General features: G+C 37.2%; 1 protein-coding gene across 3 annotated transcripts in view; it reads left to right on the forward strand.

Moving 5' to 3' along the window:
• ATRNL1 (attractin like 1) overlaps positions 1-23,752 on the forward strand; it is a 488,525-nt gene that overhangs the window by 34,326 nt on the left and 430,447 nt on the right. For 2 of the 3 annotated variants that reach the window (XM_082052467.1, XM_082052468.1), the window contains exons 2-5: positions 9,205-9,288; positions 11,269-11,382; positions 12,242-12,370; positions 15,453-15,661. In XM_082052467.1, coding sequence (XP_081908593.1) covers positions 9,205-9,288; positions 11,269-11,382; positions 12,242-12,370; positions 15,453-15,661 — 536 coding nt within the window. Of the gene's footprint in view, positions 1-9,204; positions 9,289-11,268; positions 11,383-12,241; positions 12,371-15,110; positions 15,158-15,452; positions 15,662-23,752 lie in introns of those variants that run through there. The other variant, XM_082052469.1, reaches the window with a different exon arrangement.

A 23,752-nucleotide genomic window follows, 5' to 3' on the forward strand; every position in this document is an offset into this window, starting at 1 on the left:
TCCACTCAATTTTATAGAAACCTTCCATATAAATATTACATGTAAATCCATCTGGATACAAGCAGATAGAATAAAAACTTTTTTAGTTGTTGATAACTTCTAAATGAGTGGGGGGGGATACACTATTTAGTAGTTTGGGTTTCTTAAAATGTAGCATGAAAACCCTCCTCCCTCTCCCCAAATGGAAAGGTTTGCATTTAGAAAGTATTTTCTGACTTCAGGTTAAACCTCAGGAAATCACGTCAACCATTTTTCAGTAAAATATGTATACTTTTGCACTTGTGTCAAATGATTAAGCTACAATGTCTAAGAATTTGTTTTTGTTCATGTCACAGATACAGATTCAGGTGCTTTTGTAGTCTTATTAAAAATAAAATTATTTCCTGATGGATATCTACTGTGCTCATTAGAGGAGAACTAGAGGCACAATGAGAGCTATGGGGAAGGAACAGCATTTCTGAAGATACTCCAGTTTGTTAAAAATCATTGTGTGTGGCTTTCTTTTTGTTACATTATGTGAATTTCACCATTCAAAAGGCTAAGTATCCATTGAAGAGCAATAATGCATTTAATGACAGATTTGAGTGCTGGTCTACTTTGCCTTGCTGCCTCTCTCTTCAGTCGGTGTTTCTCATGCTGGCTGCACTCTGCTCTTCTCCCTCATACTGTATTAGTGTCTTGGCAGAGCTGATTTTGTCAGGTCTTGCTGTCTTTCTTATTTTTTTTCCTAGAACTGAGCCTTCTGAAAAAGTTGTTTCTCTTCTTGGAGAAGTTCTGTTACTCCGAAATCTGGCTTCATTTACATAGTTACAAAAATAAATACTCGACACTAGTAGAGAAAATGGTGTTTCTTTGCTTAGGTTCAAGGCAATCACCGTGTAGATGATGATGATGATAATAATAATAATAATAAAGATATGGCTTATACTTGAATATTTTCAAGAATACACATATGTACTCTGAAGAACAATCTGAAGACAGAAGCCATCCTGACTTTTTCAAGACCCGTGCTATGAAGCTCCACTTTCAGTAGCATTATTTGCTCCATTTATGTATCAAACTGTTAAATGAAATGAGTCCAGTCATTTGTGCAGTGAGAGAGATTACTGTGCCTGTTCTTCACCTCATTACCCCAGGTTCCAGTATAGGTTGGGAGATTACATATTAGAGAGCAGTGTAGGGGAAAGGGACCTGGGGGTCCTGGTGGACAACAGGATGACCATGAGCCAGCATTGTGCCCTTGTGGCCAGGAAGGCCAATGGCATCCTGGGGTGTATTAGAAGGGGGGTGGTTAGTAGATCAAGAGAGGTCCTCCTTCCCCTCTACTCTGCCCTGGTGAGACCACATCTGGAATATTGTGTCCAGTTCTGGGCCCCTCAGTTCAAGAAGGACAGGGAACTGCTGGAGAGGGTCCAGCGTAGGGCAACGAAGATGATTAAGGGAGTGGAGCACCTCCCTTATGAAGAAAGGCTGAGGGAACTGGGTCTCTTTAGTTTGGAGAAGAGGAGACTAAGGGGGGACCTTATTAATGTTTATAAATATATAAAGGGTGAGTGCCATGAGGATGGAGCCAGGCTCTTCTCGGTGGCAAACAATGATAGGACAAGGGGTAATGGGATCAAGCTGGAACACAAGAGGTTCCACTTAAATTTGAGAAGAAACTTCTTCTCAGTGAGGGTGACAGAGCACTGGAACAGGCTGCCCAGGGAAGTTGTGGAGTCTCCTTCTCTGGAGACATTCAAAACCCGCCTGGACATGTTCCTGTGCGACCTCACCTAGGTGTTCCTGCTCCAGCAGGGGGATTGGACTAGATGATCTTTTGAGGTCCCTTCCAATCCCAAACATACTGTGATACTGTGATACTGTGATACTGTGATCTCTTGGCCTCTGTTCATCCAAAATTCTGTTATTCAGTTTGTCAAAAAAATCTTTAAATAGAACATTTTGATGTACACAGTTGCTGGAAACCTATGGGAAAATTTCTCCATGTGCCGAAAAAGTAGAAAGCTCTTTTCTATATGCATTTTTCCTTGAACTTAATATTAGAACTGTGAGGAAGAGGAAAACCTCATGTGTTTGTGCCTCTAATTCACAATGCTGATGTCTGCATAGTTTTAACCAATGCAAAAAATGGCACTGTGTTGTAATTGGTTGAATGACTTCCATTATAATATACAAAATTAATGCAGCTGTCATGATGGGGACCTTCTACATATAGGCACTTGAGTTTTAATTTTTGTTATTACTGACCTTATGTTATTGCTTTGTATGGTGAATGAATAATGAATAATAATTCAAAAACTGACATAGCTCAGTAATAGAAAATTGGCTGTTATGGAAAATGTTTTATAAATATCTTTATGATAAATATACACAAATGGAATTTCATATTTTCTTGTAGAGTCCATTGATTTTTAAGCAGGATTTCTCACTATGCAGTGTGGCCAGGAGTTACCATCTTTTAAGTGAATGCTTATATCACAGAAACAAAAATAGCTTTTCCTGCTGAGAAAGTGATTAGAGACGAAACTTCCCATTCAACAAGCTGCATTGAACTCATGTAATACTACCTGAAATAGTCGCACTGATGGAATTGGATTAGAATTTCTACACTTCAGTAGACATAATTAACCCCAGTAAGATGAACCAGAGTAATATAGTTTAGTTCCTTCTGTGGAGGATTTTTAGAGTCAGAGAATTCCAGGTTGTATACAAATCAGCATGCATAAATGGAGTTATTCTCATACTTATGTTGAGGAGAACTGGCTACATTAAGGTCATTAAATAATTCTGCTCTTGTTGCTATGCTGGTCAGGCTACAGCTGGAGCAGAGGGTACCACATTGATGAATTGGAAAAGCTCTGGAGGAGTAAAGTCTAGAAAATTATGTATAAGGAATGCTGGATTAAATTGCTTAATTCAGAGAAGTCTGAAGGTAGATGTTTGTGATAGATAAGCAGAAAGAGGAAAGGAATTACCTGTTTTCCAGGTCTGCTTTGAGTAGGACAAGAAATAATATATTGAAGTTGAAGTAACAAAACATTAGGTTAGACATTTAGAAAAACTTTCTAATAGTAAGGGTAAGTCAGTGCTGAATTAGATTGCCTAAGAAGAACTGTAGACTTCCGTAATTAGAATTATTAAGAACTGATTAAACACAGCTGTGAAGAAAGATTTCAGTAGGTTTGATCTGGACTTGGGGTAGGCATTAGGCTGTGTTGTAACTGAATGGCAATTTAAGGTTGTTTTTATTTTGGGGGGGGGGGGAAGGAAGCCAAATACTACCTAGCACTGTGAGGAGATAGAAGAAAATCCTTAAATAGTCTCATACAGTGTTTCCACAGTAATTTTAATTTACAATAGAATAAGTATTGCGATTACCTTTAATGTTACTATATTACTTTTATTTTCTGCACCTGGTTTGCCTACCGGGTCTTCATAAGATTGTGCTCACATTTGCTTATTTCTAGTCACTTTATAGATTCCCTTTTAAGTCTCGCAGTCGCAGATTCAGGTAACTTATTCTAAATGACCTGTCATGGTCTATGTTCTGCGAATTTATATAATATTATGCAGCCTAAGGAAGGGAACAGATATTTTGAAACGTTTATGTAAATGACAATAGATTGCTTAAATAAGATGCTGTGTAAGTTTGTACTTTGAAAGGAATATCTACTTCTATGCAGTATTCTTTCAGCAGTTTGGGGGACTGTTACAAAAATGTACTATAGAATAGTAGCCTTTTTTATAAATAGTAAATGAGGAAACAAATCACCTGTTGGAGTTAAACCTTTAAATTAATGGTTTGCACCAATCTAAGATTATAGCCCTGCTAAATTTATTAAAAAGAAACACAAAAGCCCCCAAACCCCGAAAATTCCCTCTCCAAAAAATAACCAAAATCCACAAAGTAAAAACTAAACACTCAAGGAAAAAATAGATTAATGGTACACAGTGTTAAACTTCTTGAAATACAGAATATATTGTTATGGGGAAAAATATTGTTGTATTGTAGTCTTCATATTTTCTGCGATTTCTGAATTGTTTCGGAGCCTGGTTTTGTTTAAAATAAGTCAGAGGGGAGGAACGGAATACTTGAGTTAAGCAATAGGGACACTTTACAGAAGAAACTGTGACTTTGTCAATGGATAAAGTGGGGCCTATTTAAGAGCGAGCCTTTGATTAGCTGGCATGTGAAAAGTTGTTGTGAATGTCCCTACTGTTTCTAAATATACATTTTTCTATTAATGCAGAGCCATATGTAACAAGTATAGGAGTGTGACTGGCATATGCAAATATTTTCTTAATGTATTAAATATTTATTCCTCTTGATTAGTCACTGAAGAAGAACAACTACAGCATGTTCAGTATATTCTGTTTTAATATACATTATGAAAAAAAAAATCACCAACCGTAGGGTTCTGCAATAAAAGTTAAAATGCAGGAAAAACAAATGAAAATTCTTAGGATTTTTGTCAGGTGCCAATCAATGCTTTATGCCTGGAAATTAAAATGTGGCATTTTGGGCTTTTCAGAACATGTTGTTCTTTAGGTCAAAAGAAACAAACTAAAACAACAACAAACCAAAACTCACTAAAAATCAAACCCAAACAAAGAAACAAACAGAAACCCAAACAAACAAAAAACCTTCTTAGTCTGTTACTCAGCATACTCTTCTATATTTCTTTTGGGTATTACAATGCTCCCTCGATCTGGTTTGTTCTGTAACGTGGCCCAGTATTTTTTTCCCTTCTTTCTTAACATATTCACGTGATCTCATCTGGAATACATGAAGAGCCTCTTTCTCCAATATAAAGGTTAAGCACAAGATCTTGAACTAGAAAGATTGCTTCAACTTGTTTTTATGAAGGATTCGATCTTCTAACATCGAGGCACAGTTATTCATTTTTATTTTTTTAATAAAACAAATTTTCATAAACAAAGAAAAGGAGATGAAGTAAAATTTTGCAAGAATAAATAGAATAGTCCTTGACTGATGCACAAATACTGATGTCGAGTTGAATCCACATAGCAAAATATGCTCTGTATCTTATATCCAGATATATATGAAATAAGAATTGCAAAGTAATCCAACATTTCATAACATTCTGAATAGAAATGTGACGCTTATAAATATAGAGATGAATTAACCTCGTCATAACTCCTTTTATTTGACAGTTCATATTTGTAATATTATGAATGTACCTTATGCTTTGTGTCTCTTAATGCACCTGTACTATAAACCAGACCTCTGCTGTCCATCAGCCAGCAGTTTTGTGGATCTTCGTGTTTTGCTGATGACAGAAAATACCCAGTGACTTCTGGTTTAATTTAGTGCCCCTTTCTGAAAGACTTGACAATATGATTCTTTTACAAGAAGATACAGGAGATGACATAACTGCATTTTTCACACATCTATACATATTACAGCCAGGAAGGGCCATTTTAATAACTTGCTCTGACGTCTTATGTATTGCAGGCAACAGATTTATTCTGGCTCCTCCTTCATTTTAGCCTCTGCTTGAAATGCATCCATCTCATTTTAAAATCTCTGCAATGGTAAATATAAACATGAATTCCAGCTCAATTATATTTGCCATTATTTTATAACAGTGGCAGCATTCCAGGGGAATATAGATAGCCCTTTGTTGCATGTTTCGATTGCTCTCTGTTGACTTCAGCCTTTAGCCCTTGCGTTTCTGGTATATGTCTCTCTTCTTGGGGAAACAACCTCCAGTGCCTTGTATCTATCATGTAAACCATTACTGACTGATCAGCCTGGTGAGTGACTGCTCTGTCACTGATGCTTCTGGATGTCTTTAACTCTGCTGTGCAGCATCCTGACTCCTTTCTATAATTTGGTAGCTCCGTGTTACACTATACAGAGATGGCAAATGTTCTCTTGGCCTGTGTCTCTAATTCTTTATAGGTTCTGATTATAACCCTGCCAACCAAAAATATATTGTTATGTTTATGGAAGCTGGCATGCAGTTTAACATGACAATCTACAACATCTGCTGCTGCCCTGTGCTTTCTGTTTCAAAAGCTGGACTCAGGGTTTGATCAACCTGTGGTGCTCGAACATGTTTTTCTGGCTGTCCCCTCATCCCTGAAGCTTTCTCAGCAAAGAGCTGGAGCGGGGTGCAGTATTTAGGCATCGTTCTGACTGTTCCATTTCTGTGACTCAAGAGTGTGGAGTCCTGTTGGCTCATCTGGATTTTGATTACTTTTGACAGGATCACTGCTTGTTGCAGAGCAAACAAACTATGTCCACAAATACCCAGTGTTACATAATAGAAAATACTGCCTTTGATTTGGTAAGAGGTTACCTGAAAGTTGTACTGCTTATCTATGTGCCATTTGTGCGATCTGGGATTTTATAACCTTTCACTGCTATTGAATACTTGTGATATTTCACACTTCTTGCAGCAAAGTAAGTGTTCTGTGGCATGCTATAGAAGATTTGCATCTGTATATCAACCATATGACAGCCCTAAAATTATTTTGATTGGAATTTTATGCATTACTGCCTTTTTTTCCAAAAAACCCAATGCCAAGCACACACTTAAACATGGGATCTGCCCCTGTAATCACCTTTGCTAAGGTTCTGCTAGGGGCCAAGTGTCAATATTGGCTTGATTTAGAAATCAGTAATGTGTAACTCAGACCACTAAATTATAAGTTGATATCATGTTCAGCATTGTCCAAAGGATGTAATTAATATGTAAAGAAACAAGAAATAACACTGAAAAAACTATTTGTCATGTATATAAACATGAAAGTATACCTTTAGGAAAAGCTGATATTTCTCAACAAAAAGAAATATTGTAAATTTAAGCTCCATGTGTCTTTTGCTTTCTTCAAGCGAAAGTTTTCTGCGGCCAGACACTGATGGATGTGAGAGCACCTGGCCGAGCACAGGCAGCCGTTCTCCATGGCCATCGCTGCAGCTTCTGCAGCAAGGGAGCGATGGGAGTTACCAGCCTCATCATTCATTGCTTTGCTCATGAGATCCCCCGGTGTCTGTAGAGTGCTTACCAGCAACCATTGCTTTTGGGGAGTTGTGACCTGCAGCGTTCAGAGCAGCTCAGTGCGTTGGGCTTTATTAGAGAAATGTTCTCTCAGCTGTCAGCTGACTGAACTATGTGGTTGATGTTTGTGGTGTGTTTTGTTTTGGTGTGTGTTGTTTTTTTGTTCCCCCTCCTAGTCTGTCGCTCATGTTACCAGCTGTTCCTCTGCTTTTCTTCTTCTTATTCAGAAACACGAAATACATTATTGATACTGCATTCATGCCTTGAAAATGTTTTGAAGTATAATTACTCGGACAGCTCCCCATATTACAGAGCTTTGTGCCATTTCATCAGGAGTAAAGTGTGGGTGAAGATCTTCACTCAAACCACCAGCAATTGGAACTGAGTGTCTTAAAATGTGCCTAACAAACTGACACTAGTTCTTACAGGACAGGTGAAAGAACTTGTTTGAAAATGTAAGGGTTTACATGGACCGTGTCTTAAATTATTTCTTGTGCCCGTGTTATTACTTCCTTTCCACATGTTTATAGTTTTATGTTTGGAATTACAAACCTTTGTTAGTAAGTATGTAATTAGTGTTTGATATGAGTTCAAATGTAAATAGTTTGCAGTAGATGTGGTAGTGAATGTTTTTAAAATTGGAGTATACAGCTTGGAGGAAAGGAGGATGGCAGATGCTGAATTCTGTTCAGTGAGGCTCCTGGTGAGAAAATTTAACTGCGACTTGGTCAGTTCGTTCAGCATTTCTTCTGGACTTCGATCTAGTCTATTTGTTCATTAAAAAAACTGAAACAAAACATAAAACCCCAACCCCAACTGCTTTTTTCTCATTCAGTGATATTTATTCTTAATGATTATCTTTCCAGGCTATAGTGAAAGAAGTGAGCATTTCTAAGTATGTATTTATATTCATTATCATTGTAACATTTAGAATAATAGGATGGTCAGTTTTCCCAGTGGAGTGAGGCCACCAGTGATGTCTGTTAAGGCCTGAACTATATAACATAATCATAAAGAATGCAGAAAATTGAGTAAATAGTGAAGTTACTGTGTGCTGAAGATAATAAGCTCTTTCAGAAAGCTTTTATGATAATAGATTATTGAATTTCATCTGCTATTTTATCACTGCATAGATTAATGCGAAGTAATATATATGAACGGAGGAAAAAGGTTCTATTTCTACATTAAATATGTTTCTGTATGTAATGGATCTTGAACTGTCCATTATTACTCAGAAAAAAGTTATAGCAGCTAGTTGTGTTTAAAATGTCAGCATAGTAGTTGTTACAAGAGTGAATAAAATGTTAAGATGGGAATAGAGACCAAAGTGGAAATCATTATTATGCTACTGTCCAGATTCACTTGTGTCTGGAATATAATATGCTGATTTCTGTGTTGCACCTCAGGAAAGGGTATGGGAGAATAGAAAAACTGTGTTAAATAAAGGCAGTGGGGATGATCAAATGTAGTTATTCTGTATGAGAAACAACTAAGTGTAATTGAGCAAGGATTTCTCTGGTCGGAAAAGGGACAGTGGAGAGAAGGGAGAGAAACAACAGAGATTGTTACATTTTGAGGAGGATAAAGTATGTGAACAGGGTACACTTGTTCATCCTCTCATTCAGTATCAGTGTTCTGTTTTCCCATGTCTCATCACTGACCAGGAACAAGCGAGGGACAAACTGGCAGATATGCTTATTTCAATTTATAGTTTATATCCTGATTTCTCTAGATCTAGGACGTTTTCCCCACTGCTGCTGTGCTCTAACTTCAGATGTAAGGCAATGACAAAACAAGCAAACCAAACCAAATCAAATCACTCTTAAACAAACAAACAAACAAAAAACCCAAACCAAAACAAAAATTTACATTGGCTTGGATGCATTTGGTGTGAAGGATAATTTAAATTATATGTAGTATTTGCTTGCTACTGAATAGAAAAATTAGAAGTCTTGTTATTGCCTAGGGGAAAAAGGCAAATCAATGAGATAGAATAATCAGAATTCTAGTTTTTATAAGCAAAAATAGTGCGACAAGAAATATGAAGAGCGTCTTAACTCTTTCCTTCACCTTCAGTTTTCTTTCAATCTAGGAAGAAACTATTGGCACAATGATGATGTCTGTTCTATTGTGTTTTCTCTGGTTTATTACAACACTGTTTTTTCTCTTGTAGGTTAACAGAACCTTCTGGATATTTAACAGATGGACCAATAAATTATAAATATAAAACTAAATGTACATGGTTAATTGAAGGATAGTAAGTATTTATTTTAATAGCTTAAACTTTCTGACAGTTCTTGGTACTGTGTATTCTAGAGAAGTTGAAACGGCATCTGAGTACAATACAAACACATGGGGTGTATATGGTCTTTGTGGGGTTTTTTGTCCTTTAATGTTATAAAGATGAAAAAAAGTTGAAGCTCAGTTTTCAGGATTGCTTAGAGTTGGCCAAATTCCATTCCCATTCAAATTGCTGGCAAGTTAGGCTGATGTTGGAATTTGTCCAGTGCTTCAAGCTCTCAAAACTCTATGATAAATTTGTTGTCTGTTTGAGTACCTTTACATAAGTTCCAAATGTGGTTACAGGATCCTATTATTTAACTCATTATCTTACTCTGCAGTGATAAATCAGGGATAGCTTGAAGTACAGAATGCTTCCAGTCTAATGATAATTATGCAGCTCTGTGTTGCTCAAAAGCGAGTGCTTCTATAAAGTCTTTCTTTTGCATTCTAGTTTGCCTCATGTACTTAATTTTAAAGTCATATGGTGTCCACAGTTTCATACAGCAAAGATGTCGCATATCTTGCTAATTTTTCAGTTTATGCAGCACAGAAACACACAGATGTCTACAAAGAAATAATGAGACATATGCACTGGTATGGTGAACTGTGAACTGCACAAATTTGTTAAATTTCAATGGGACTTTTTTCCCCCCAGGCTGTTGCTCAGGATTTTGCTGAAGGACTTAGCTAGGTCTGAGTTCTACTAATGTTCTAGAAGAAAATTACACCATTGTCTATTGCCATATTGTCATAAGCTCAGTTACCCTGGATGTCTGCTCTGTGCTGCAGTTCAGTAGTGATCTATCTGATCTAATTTGGTCTGCTTATATGCAGATAGTAATTAAAGCACATCAGCAATGAAGCAGATAGTTTGCAAAATAATTTCAATAGGAGCTTCACTATTTAGGGGAGTAGGGTATAGCTGAATATCTTTCTGACATAGCCAGGCTTGTCTTTTTACCCAAGCTGGCTCAGGAATATTTGCGCTGCACTACGCTGTGCTGAAGAGGAAACGTGGTGCAGGACTGTGTACAAACCCTGCTTTGGAGTTGGCCTTTGCTCCGTTCCTCCTCTTCTCAGGAGATGGTAGAGAGAGGGGGAAACAATATGCTGCACAGTATGTGGAAGAGTAATGCAACCCGGTAACATTGTGTGTGTTGACATTTTGCACGAAGTCACATATGTATAAAATACTCCCTCTTAAATGAACAAAGAGCTCTCTCCAAATGATCTCTCACACACACAAAAAAACCCATATGTTTTTCAAAAATGTCAAACTGTACTCAAACCTGTCAGTAGCGGGGTGGGGTGGGGGGAAGTAAAAAAATTAAATCATCAATATGTTGCATGGAATACATTTAGGAATTCTGTCAATTTTGTCATATAAGAAAATCTCCGCTTCGGAAATCTTACAGCCCCCATCTGAATCTCTACCAAAAACTGGTGAAATCTGATCCCCAGTTATATGTGTGTGTGGGGTGGAGGAGAGAAAAAAGTATCTTACACTGATATTGCTTGCTGGTTTAAATTTGTATTTTAAGATTTTTATTTTCAGTCACTAGTACAATACTGGAACGGTGACGTGTAGGGGATTTTAGGTCTCAAAAGACACTTTAAACTTCATATTCCTGACATTGTAAAGTAAAGCTAGTATACTAAAATGGAATATTTTATTTGCCCTAAATTTGTGTTTCTGAATATGATACAATTTGGTGAATTTAAGTCCCTTTAGCTTTAGGGATTATTAGACTTGGACCAAAGATGTTATTTTTAAAGCTCTCTGAGATAAAGTGAAATATGTGCTTGCCCTGAATTTTGTTATTGAACTCTTTGAAATGTTTAGTTAGTACTCAGGATTTTAATAGAGTTCTGCTGGCATGATCCATTTTGTTGTAAGTTCTTCATGAGCTCAATATTTTTGTTTTACATATTTTTTATTTTTTTTTTTTTTCAGCCCAAATGCAATACTAAGATTAAGATTTAATCACTTTGCCACAGAATGTAGTTGGGACCATATGTATGTATATGATGGAGATTCAATATATGCACCTTTAATAGCTGTATTTAGGTGAGTGTATTTGCTTTTTAGTCTAACTGGTCCTATATGGTTGATTTTATTTTGTGGGGAAAAAATACCATTAGAGGGTTTAATTTCTTAAATATCTTGCTTGCTTTCTTTTGTTAATATCTTGAGAGCATGTATGTGGAGTTATGTTAGAATTAATTGCAACACACTACATTTTTGTTTAGGCATAAATCCGTTATGTGGTTTGTACTTAATGCTGACATTACATGGAGTGTTAATGCTCATAGACGGACAATCAGAAAATGTATTTTCCAGTAGGCTTCCAGTACTGACTCCTGAGTTAAATTAAATGCGGCACTGGCCAACAGTGTCAGTATCTGATTGAACTTAAGGGACAATTTTGCAATCTGTGACTCGGGTAATGCTGCACTGTGTGTAAGGTATATAAACTGGTTGCTAAAGGCCTCCTTCATTTCTGTATGGAGAAGGAAGAGACTTTTTGGGGGCATTTGATACAAAACGCTGTCTTAAAGCAGTAATTTTGTAACACGTTTCCTTAGATTGCTAAACTAAGATTGTGACTAAGTCTTAGTGGGTAAAATTATCAAATTCTTCAAAGCCCTGGAGGAGACCTCAAATTTGCTATCATCTGAAATGACAGCATTTCTTTCCTTTTTGTTATACCATCATTAGCTTATGAGAATTGCTCCACAACTGAATATTTTTTCAGGTTCATGTTTGTTGTCTAGAATCACAGTATTAGTTTGTAGCAAGGTTTAGAAATAAACATACAATCAGCAATAAGAAACAATGAGCATAATGACTGATACTGAGTGAAGACTTTTTTTTCCCTCCTCTCCCAAAGACTGATTAAAACCATTATTCTCGTTCTCTTTCCCAGTGGTCTAATAGTCCCTGAAGTACGTGGAAATGAAACTGTTCCTGAAGTAGTTACAACATCTGGCTATGCATTGCTACACTTTTTTAGTGATGCTGCTTATAACCTAACTGGATTTAACATTTTTTACTCGTAAGTATTTTTAAATAAGTAATTATTTTGTTAATAAGCCTAATATTTCCTTCAGCAGAATGACAGATCTAGGGAAAGTGTTTATGTATTGATTTTATTAATAGCATAAGAGTTAGACTTTGAGTTATATTTGTAAAGCCAGGGAGCTGGGGCGGTAATGAGTTGTCATTAAGGTATGAAATAAAAAAAGGGAAAAAAAGAGATAAAGTATGTTGTTCTGAGTAAAGCCACATGACTATTCCAAGAGTGTGTTTTTCCTATGCAACATGGAACTAGAATGTATCCCTTTCCATATTTATCTAACACTTGTAGTTGTCATAAGCTATAGAAGGAAGATTACATCTGCTGTTGATTATCTTCTCTTGAACTAGGATAATCTTTTGCTTGATTTTTCTTGATGAGTATACTTTTGTGGCTTTTGACACCTTCACCTAAGTCCTACTTCTATTTTTGTGCCAGCCACAAGGGTTTTATTCCATTTTTTTTTCTCTACTTTTGGAGTACTTTCCCCTTGTATTGTCCATCTCAGTCTGAATTCTGCCTTCATAGTTCTTATCTGGACTCTCTAACTTTTAGTTTCTCTGGCAAAGTCTGATCTGGTATGTGCTGCTTCTCCTCCAGTCTGTTTTTGTGGGTCAGCAGCTCTAAAGATGAATCCAGTGGGCCTGAGCCTTTTCCTTCTTACATGCACCAGCTGTTGATCGCAGCTTCTCTCTCATTTGGGACATGCTTGTGACACATGATGTGGTGTCTCTCCATACTGGACAGTTTAGTTGAAGAGGGGATTGCTTGGTCCTGTTGGACCCATTTCTCGATGTGATAATTTTCCCATGATTCAAGATATTCTTGTTCATTTCTTTCAATTCATTTGGATTCTGAAATATGATTTTTTGGGATGTGGTGGCCAGCACTGCACTTCAAATGTGGAAGTACATGTAATATTTTTGTCATATTCTTTATTAATTTAACATACATATTTGTGCTTTTGACCATAGTTATACTCCTGGAAGAGGTCTTTGTTAAATTATCTGTGGAAAGATGGTTTCTGTAATTTGCAGCAGTTTGCCTACCTTTTACCAGGTAATAAATAGCTATTCAGAGGTTGGGAAACCTCACCAACTATGTTGTACTGGAAATGGCAGTCTAGAAGCCTGGGCATTTTTAATTTTTGTCAGTTGATATCAGTAAAATGCAATCACCTGGCAGACTTCTCTACTGTAATTAGATACATTTTTCAGTTATCCCTGAAGCTTTTATTGCAATTTTTGTTTATCTTGGGAGCAAATGGCAATATGACATGGCATTCTTAAGAAATGAGTGTATGTGCTCTGCATTCTTTTCTGACTTGGTAATGTGTTGCGTGCTACATATCATTACCTAATTTTTTGGAAGAGTTAAAATGAAAAAACTGCCAAATTTGAAATTCTATTACATATATAACTCACAAAATTTTATTTACTCTTTTCTTCTGTTTATTCTATTGCAATGGATACTTCTTTTTTTTTTGTGAGCCAACAATAGTAACTCTTTATGTGCTAAAAGTAGCACCTACAATTGCTTTTTATGGCTGCATTAACTTTTAATGGATCTGTCGCACTCTGCTTCTGTTACCTTCTTTCTTCCTTGGTTTCATAACCCAAAGCAGTTTTTGACTTCATCTTTTACTGCATCTTGATGGACCACTCGTGTTCCTTTATTTTGGGCAAGACAGCAGCACTGCAACAGTTGACTAAAGCACCATGCCAGTTGCAAACACTGTAGAAGTTACTCCAGAACTCTGCGTTATGTTCCTTGTGGTCAGGCAATGTGCATCCAACTCTTTGGAGTGGAATTATGTCTACTTTTAAACTGGTATCTCTATTGCTGGAAAGACTTAACTGTTTGCCTTCCTGCAGAACATTCTCTGCAGGAGAGTGAAGTCAGGGCAGAGGTGTTTTGGTTTTTTTCTATAGTGTAACAGAATCAGTTCTCTGCGGTGTGAGTCTTTAGGAAATGAAAACACATCTCCTGACTATCCTACCACAACTACATTTGGCCAAAGGCTCTGATGTTTTCAGTTCTTTTTCTTTGGTCAGAGCAAGTAGTAACTGTTTATTCTGAGTTTCAACACCACCCTTTGCTGTGAGTCACCAAAAAGGGTTTAAAATCTTCTTTTGGACTTCACTGGGTACATAGTGCCTGACTGCTGTATTCAGTTCCTGGAAACTCTTGGACCCCCATACTTCAATGTCCTCCATTCCTCCTGGTTTCCGAGGAACTGCCTGCATTTCTGGAACCAGTTTGCATAGTTTTGCCGTCCGGTTGCTTGTGATCTCAGTGTTTAGTAGGGTGTTTCGCAGAAATGCTTAACTCCCTTAGCACCAACAGGCTTCTTCCAGCCCAATTGTTCATCTTTTTGCATCTCTGACTCCAAAGTTAAGGAGGCTAGATTAAGGCGGCTTTATTGTTAAGGTGTCAAAGCATGAAGTGCTACCTGTAACTAGTTTCAGGATATTAGCCATCTTTTTTCCTTTCTTGGTTTTCCCGATTTTTATTCTCTTTGGATGTTAGACATACTGTTTTAAAGCATGGACCAAAGCCACTCAGAAAAACCCTTTAACTGTATGGTGCGGAATTTAAGGGTTACTGCTCACAGTCCTTTCCAGTGTGGGTGTCCCTAGACATATAATAATAATAATAATAATAATAATAATAAGCATTTGAAGTATTGTAAGTAAGAAGCATTTGAAAGGACTGACTAGAGTGCTTTAACTGAAACATAGAAAAGATAGGTGGTGATCTGTCCAGGTAGGGCCTGTCTGTCTGCTTAATGTCAGTGTTTCTTGGAAAAGTACAAGATGTTTGTGATCCTGACTGCATCACAGACTTTGTATGTAAGCCTGGATTAAAACCTTTTCAGGTCACTTGCCTGTAAAATCATAATTCAACTTTTGTTTTATCACTACATAGTAACTTGTTGGGCGGGGTAAGAAAAGTACTATATCTAACAAGTACTCTTGGAATACTCTCAGATAAAACCACTATCATAAACTCTTGGTTTGTAATTTCGCTTATTTTTACATTTTTTTTTTTTTTTTTTCAGAATTAATTCTTGTCCTAATAACTGCTCAGAACATGGAAAGTGTACGACCAGCATGTCTGTTCCAAGCCGCGTGTACTGCGAGTGTGACAAGTATTGGAAAGGAGAAGCCTGTGATATTCCCTATTGTAAAGCCAACTGCGGCAGCCCTGATCATGGGTACTGTGACCTGACAGGCGAGAAGCTGTGTGTGTGCAATGATAGCTGGCAAGGTAAGGTTTTGTTATTTGGAATGAAGTTCATCTTTAACAAAGAACTGCTTTTAATGAATCCTGTCTACTACGCGAATTAGCATATATAAAGAATACGCATAATTGAAAAGATAATTTCTGGCGTTAATTTTAATGTGGACCTAGATGTTTGTACTTGAATGACGTAAACGTCTTACAGCTTTGATGTTTTCTCGCTGAAGATACTGTGGAAATATCCGACCTAAGCTTTCTTGTGGTGGGCTTTCTTCTTTCTGGGTTATTAATTTGAAAAACTAATGGCAGTAACTACACAAGAACTGTGAGGGCTTCCGGAGACTGTTCCTCCATAGCTTAATTTCCTATTCTATTAATAATTTTAATGTCTAGATGAATTTGGTTTTCTTCCCTCCTTTCCTAATGTCACATCATCACATCATATTTTTAGTGCTTCATGAAGTAAGTATTCACTGTCTGGTTTTTAGTTGTATGTTATTTTTATAGTCTCTCAATGAAAAAGGAAGTTAAGCAGCTTCGTTAATGATGGTACAAAAACGTGGATGTGAACGTGTACTGTGGAGTAAGGAATGTACTGTAAACATTGCTGTAGTTTTACTCCCAGCAGCATAAATAATTGTTTTGTATTAGAGGTCAGTTATTTAAGGTCCTAAATGTTTGATTAACTTACTGTAATTGTGCTAGATGTTTGTGATTTTTCTTTTTTTTTTAATCCTTTACCATTTCTATTAGAAGTCTCAACGCAGAGCAAGTTAATCCAATTGAAATTGCCATTCTTCTCTTAAAAGAACTATTAAAGATTACTTAGCTGATATGCCCTCTTCCCATTACTTCCTGTCTCTACTTTTGTTTTATTGCTCTTTGTCAGAGGAAATGACATTTTTTACTTCTATTAGCTGTTGCACCTCTTAGACGGAAGACATGATGAGATTTAATACATTTCTCTTGTTAATAGTTAATGAAGTTGTTCATTAAAAGGCAGTCAGCGCACCCACAAAAGGAAGCGAGTTAGCAAAATGGTGTTAGAGTGGAAACAGTGCAGCCGTGTTACTGAGTCCTGCAGAACCGGTCACGATTGTAGTGCACAAAAAAAGATCCTGGAAGCTTCATCTCTGTAAGAAAGCTGTGAACAGAATTTGCAGCAAGAACATCACCCTTTTATTTGTGTGTAGTTTCCTTGCAGTTTCAGATCGCTATGTACAAAATGGGGAAAAAAAATCCCAAATCTTCAGCAACGCTTTTTAGGCTCTGCCTTCATTTACAGTGCTATAATCTTCATTAGAAGTTTTTAGGAGGAAATAAAATTCTAACTTTCACTATTAGTACCTCTTCGCATGTAGCATTTCCGTGCATACCATCTTCCTTTTCTACAGTGAGGAGGATTACATAGAGATAATTTGCTTAGCTGTTCCTTGGGTTTTTGCCAAACTTACATAGTTTTCAATGATTTTTTTGTCCTGTGCCAGATGAGCTGGCTCACATACGTAGTTGTTTTTCCTTATTCAATACAAAAATATCAATTTTTCCTTAAGCCCTCTGAGACTACTTGCTTCTCTGTTCTATTTATTTATTTGCATCTATATACTCTAGACTTTCTATGCTGACAGTATCTTCTATGTAGGTTATTTGCAGTAAAGGAACCATAAATATTTCTACTTCTATTAGTACTCTTGCTGTCAGGTTTTCCTTGTGTTTGGTAATTCAAGCCAACTGGCTCAAGTAGGGTCTTTTTATGTTGTTTTTGTCTTTTTTTTTTTTTTTTTGAGTATGTTTACTCCCTACATTGAAAAAAACCCCAACATTGAACTGCATTGATGGAAATGTACAATAAATAAAAACCATGGTTCATAACATAAAGAGTATTTCATATTTTGCCACATGTGAACACGTGTAGTTTGTTTCTTTTTGCAATGATGACATCTTGTGGATGCTTTGGAAGGAACATCTCTGAACAAAATTTCACATTTAAAACAAGTATGCTGAGAAAAGAGAACAACACTGTTCTTTGATAGAATAATTGTTTTGAGTAAAAAATAGGGTCCTCTTGTTAATAGAAAAATTTGGTAGAAGGTGGTTGTTGTAGGGGTTTGCAGTTAGCCGCTCGTCATAGAAATATCGAATAATGCTGTGACAATAAAAACTTCTCGGCTTGGAAAGCAGATAATTGAATAATAACCATTTTATTTTTAACAAAAGGCACATTTAACAAGAATGTGCTTGTTAAATGTGCTTTTTGTTAAACATTATTAAAAATAATACTTTTATTTTTAATGATGTTAAATATTTTAGAGATAGTTGGTCTCAGAAGTAAAGGAAGAGAATTTAGTGTTTACTTGAAATCTGGTTAATTTAAAATACTCACGCAACATAAAGGAGGCTGAAGTTTTTCCTGAAGAGTGATTCTGCATCATGTTATGCTGTCCTATTACTGGTTAATGTGTCTTGATATTCTGAAGCAGCATGTGCCTGTGCTGACTGATACAGGCTGTGGATGTAACTCAGGGGGAGGAAAGGGTTAGATGGATGATCTTTGGAGATGCTGAAAATATTAACTACTATGAATGTATTGTATGCTGATTACAAGTTACATTACGGGTCTTGTTGATAGAGATGCTCTTTGTTTTCCTGAAGGAGCTTGATTTAATGCCATGGAAAGGAAATAACTAACCTGTCACATATTTAATAGGCTAAAAAATGTTTGACAGAAGGAATTAAAAATATGGCTATCTATAAAATATGCAATAGCCAAGTAATTAATTGGAGAATTTTCCAGTGACCAGTTTTTGCCTGATGTTAAACAACATTTTATAAAATATCTCAATTACTAAAAATAATTTTTCCTGATAAAATGTTGGGGTAGGGTAAATAGGATTCACTGTATGGTAAACAAAGGAAGATAGTTTCATTTGAAGGAGCTCTAAATCATCCAGTTCAAAGTCATAATTTAGAAAATTGTCTTAATATCGCTTAATATAAAATGATCTAGGAATAAAACCTGCAAGCTGGATTGGCAAACAAACAGTCTGAGAAAGAGATTGTTAAAAGACTTGCCAATCACTATAGGTAACAATTTTAACATGAGGAATTTTGGGTGGGGAGCAAGTGACCGTTTCTCTGAGATAGGCATTTCGGGGATAACATTGGATTCTAGTGCCCAGTTTGAGGATCGTCACTTCAGGGAGGAGTGTAAATACCAGTGAGAATTCAAGTCATGGCACAAAACTGGTGCTTGCTTCCTGGGAAACAGTCCTGGGGTGGGAAGGTGAAGGAGTTAGTGGTGATTGTAACACGTAGTGTTCCTATGAGCTCCTGCACGGGCATGGTATCTCCCTGATCCAGTGGGATGTGGAGATACGCTTGGTGCTGGTACCTTTTTTCTTTCTGCACGCAGTGCAAAAAGAGTTGAAGGCGCTATTGAACTTAAGAGAAACTTTATTGGTGCTTTGATCATTGACCATGAGTACTGCAAGTGACAAGGGGATCAAATAGGGAGGAGTCAGGTGTGTTTACACTAGTCTTTAAGAAGATCAGTAGGGTATCTTCAAAGCAAATTGCATCCTCACAAGTTTACCGTGTTTTGACTTGCATCGTGAGGTGGTTTGAAAACAGAGGAATTGGATTCTTTTAGATGAAACTACACCAGAAGATGAGCTCCAGGTTTCTACATAATGCACACCAGCCATAAAACAGGCACTCAGTCCTAAGGATCAGATCTAGGCCAACGTTAAAACACCAATAAAAATTGTAGAATGTGTATAGTCAGTTGTTCCTCTCTACAGATCTGCTCCTCGCAGGTAGAGATGTAGTGGAAGACCAGATTCTGAAATTAAACTAATTAACTTTGAAACAAGTCTATTAGCAATTTAGGCAGCTTGAATTTTATAACATCTCTGTAGGGAAAAATGAGCCTTTTTGTAAGGAGGAAAACAAACAATGAAAGGGTAAAAGGAGTTCTATGACTACTGCACTGTAAAAATCAGTATTTTGCCTTGCTCATTACTACAGCATTTATTCTAAAAGCATCTTGAGTATGGCTAGAACTACTATGTTGATGTGTGTCTATACTCGACTTAAATTATCTTGAAAGGATGAACTAGTGTTGAGTTCATTCCGACTGTTTCAGTTGGAAGGCTTTGAGGTCCTACACTCTTGGCCAGCCTTATTACTCACTGCTGAGGTTTAGCAAAGCTGTGCTTGTGTGGTGGTGATTCATTGAAACCAATGGAAAAGGTCTGAGATATGAGCCCATGCAGTGACAGCTGAAGTGCAGCACTGGAAAGAGCTTGTGCCAAATTCTGAGAGGTCTGAAAACTGTAATTTTGGCCAGTTGTGTCTGGATGTTCTTGAATAGAAAGCACACGAGTAAGTATTTTCAGAGAACAGGGCCTATGAGATAACATTTGCTTTGGACAAACCTGTTTTCAGAAGGAAAAAAAGATATCAAAGCAGGTGTCTTATAACTGTTCTGACCCGTGGTAATCCCCTATGTGTCTAGATTTTCATTTTCAGGTTTTCTACTGGCCAAGGATCAGTTCAGCGTAAGAAACAATTTTATACTCCTGTTAAATGCTATATATACACATGAAACCACAAACCCAAGTAATTCTTTGCTCTCTCAGATTTATGTTAAAATCCAGTTTCTGCACACCATAATTGTAAATTGCATTATGTGTGTCGTAGAAATGAGAGTTGTCTGATAAAATTTTGCATATACAGAATTTATAGGAAGGAATTGACTTAACATGAATGGTTATTTCATATATGTGCTGGAAACACGTTCTTCAGTTTTGTGTTCAGATTGAAGTTAATAATCTGTCAAGCATCTTTGGAGGACTTTGTGCTATTTGTAAGCAAAATATAGCTATTATAATTAGAAATTTAGTGTCTGAAAATTCTGGCTGAGAAAATTAAATATCTTTATTGCAAAAGAAAGAACATCACAGATAAGTGAAGAGCCAGCTTCAGTTTTAAATACCTATGTGGTGTTGTTTGATGATTAGTGAAAGCAGGTTTTGTAGAAATTATCTAATTCATTTAAATAAATGGTTGGATGCATTAAAGTGGTTGATAATGCTCTCCGTGTGCAATTAAGCTGAGATTTAGTGAATCCCCTACTATTTGTGAGTTTTAATGAAAAATGCAATCCATTTAAAATAGATCCATGACTTCCTAAATATTTATTTAAAATGTTTGCATGTAAATATTGCAAGGTAGAACATACAAACACTTGATTAAACTGATGAACGAATGCAGTACTATATCCTGAACGCAAGAAGGGGATAGATCGTGCTGATCTCCCTGACAAGGGAAGATACTAAATTTAGCTCATTATCTGTGGCACCTTTAATTAAGAACAGGAAGAAAGTGATTCAGGCAGCTCAAAACTTATTAGCCTGATTTCAGCAGTGTGTAAAGATTTAGACCATAATATGAAGAAAGAAATAATTTAACATAAAGTGTGATTGAACAGTGAAACAGTTGAAATGCAGATTTATCAGTGTAGTTCATACTGAAATTATTTGTTAGAAAAGTGACAAGAAAATGCATTATGTTTTATCTGAACCTCAGCATTTGATGATAGGAAATTGTTGAAACTGAAGAAGTCAGGGAATACACAAGGGAACAGTAAAGGGAACACAGCTTGTTAATTGTGAAATGTGAGTGGGTATGCTGAACAAGTAACTTAGGATGGAAAGGTATCAGTACTACTTAAAGACTGATCTTGGGGCTGATCTTGTTACATAACTTTTAATAATCTACTCATAAGACTGCTGATGGAATCTGGTAATAGAAAGGTGGGAGTTACTTTAAATATGAAGGAGGACCTGAATATCTTGCAAAAAAGGGATAGAGTAATGTGTGGGATGTAATTACTTCAGTATAAATTGTAAATTAATACATTTAGGGACTAAGATTATTAAGAATTTCTTTTATAATATTGGATTTAAGTGTGGAATGTTACATGTAAGAAAACTTGCTTGTCTATCTCCATTAGAATATGAACCAATTAATATTCTTAATTTTATATACTCTATGAACTATAGGCTGTAAAGTGTCAAGTACACTAGAAGGATGATTAGCCACAGGTTCTACAGTTAAATAGGTGAAAACATTAGTACTATATTTGCCTTTTGTTGCTACGCTTTTATGAATACAAATTGAAACAGGCTCAGAGGTAGAACCATTAGGATGATCAGATCTATGGGAGATACAGAGTGTAGTTTGTTTAAACTAGTAAAACAGAGGCTGGGAGGCAATAGCCTTGCTTTTTATAAACAAATGTGACGTGTATAGATTTAAAAGATAGATCAGCTCTTTAATTTTGGTGGTATCAACACTGGTAGAAGGATAATTGGGGTAAACTGCTCATCAGTACATGTAGTTTGAAAATTGGAAGGAGGCTTTTGACTATTAGAGCTGTGAAGTTTTCTAAAAGTTATTGGCAGAGATATTAGGACTTGATATCCTGCTGACATTAGCATGGAATCTCAAAATCTGAAATCCAGTGGGCACTGCCATGTTTCTTTTATAGGACAGTAATAAGCAAAACAATTTTTGCTTAAGATGACAAATCCCATGCAGAGTCTACAAGACTATAACTTGTGCTCAGTCATGGAAGACTGGGAAGGCTTTCCATGCGGTGTGCTGCTGGTAAAGACTGTTGTGGTGTCAGGCCTTATTCTTCTGCACCAGCCTAGCTGATCTCGAGGTTTAAACCTGACGTCAAGCAGTAAAGGGTGCTGTTGGGCAACACACACCATAGAATCACAGAATGTCCTGAGTTGGAAGGGATCCACAAGGTTCATTGAGTCCGACTCCTGTCCCTGCAATGACAACCCCACAGTTCACACCAAGTGTCTGAGGGCATTGTCCAGTCTCTTCTTGAACACTGTCAGGCTTGGGGCCGTGACACCTCCTTGGGGAGCCTGTTCCAGTGCTCCACCACCCTCTGGGTGAAGAAGCTTTTCCTGATGTCCAACCTAAACGTCCCCTGGCACATCCTCCTGCCATCCCCTTGGGTTTTGTTGTTGGTTGCCAGAGAGAAGAGCTCAGTGCCTGTCCCTCCTCCTGCCCTTGTGAGGAAGCTGTAGTCACCATGAGGTGCCACTTGTCCAGGCTGAACAAACAAAGTGACTTTAGCCTTTCCTCATATGGCTTCCTTTCCAAACACTTCACCAACTTCATAGCCCTCTTCTGGACGCTCTCCAGTGGCTTTATGTCCATTTAATACTGTGTTGCCCAGACCTGCACGCAGTGCTCCAGGTCAGGCTGCAGCAGTGCAGAGCAGAGCGGGACAATCTCCTCCCTTGCCCGACTGGCCATGCTGTGCTTGACCAGGACACAGTTGTCCCTCTTAGCTGCCAGGACACACTTGGCTTGTGTCACTGGCAGGCAGTGCAGCCCTTTGGCTTGTCAGACTTACCCTGCAGATTCCCTAAGGCCAGGTCACCCTTGGATGATCCACCCTTCCTGGCTGAGGGAAGAAATGGGACTGGATAATAGCAAACAGATGGCATTTCAAGAACTGCATCAGCTTGTGTGCATTAGGATTTCTGACTGTTCCATGCTGCACAGAGGAGGCTGTCCTGGCACAGCTTGCTACCGTGCTGCTTTAGCTGGACACCTACCCAGGATCTTGCTGTCTGCCATTAAGTCTCCTTTGGAGCTGGACTACCTGCAAAAGGGGGGAGATAATTACATCCCATATGGATGCTGTGGAGCTGGTCACTGCCAGTGTACGGGTACATGAACTGCAGCTACTACTAGAGTGCTGGTGAGCCATTCTTGAATGACATTTCTCTTTTAATTCATGTAGCAACTTTGTATTTTTATGTAAGTACTACCCCATCACTTTCCTGTGAGGACGATTGAATATTTGGTGAAACTTCCAAGAGAATTTTTGTTGAAAGTATAGTCAGATATATTCTCTTTTCTCAAAAATATTTTCATAATCTCAATTTCATTATCATATGAAGATTTTATTGGGTACTTGAGAATAGTGATATTTGATCTGTATTTGTGGTGGTTAAAAAATTATGTTAAAGCAATAATTCTCCACTCAAATGATCAGATATCACACAAACTATGGGATAAACA

Source organism: Streptopelia decaocto (assembly GCF_964273445.1).
Source record: "Streptopelia decaocto genome assembly, chromosome: 5".
Lineage (NCBI taxonomy): Eukaryota > Metazoa > Chordata > Aves > Columbiformes > Columbidae > Streptopelia > Streptopelia decaocto.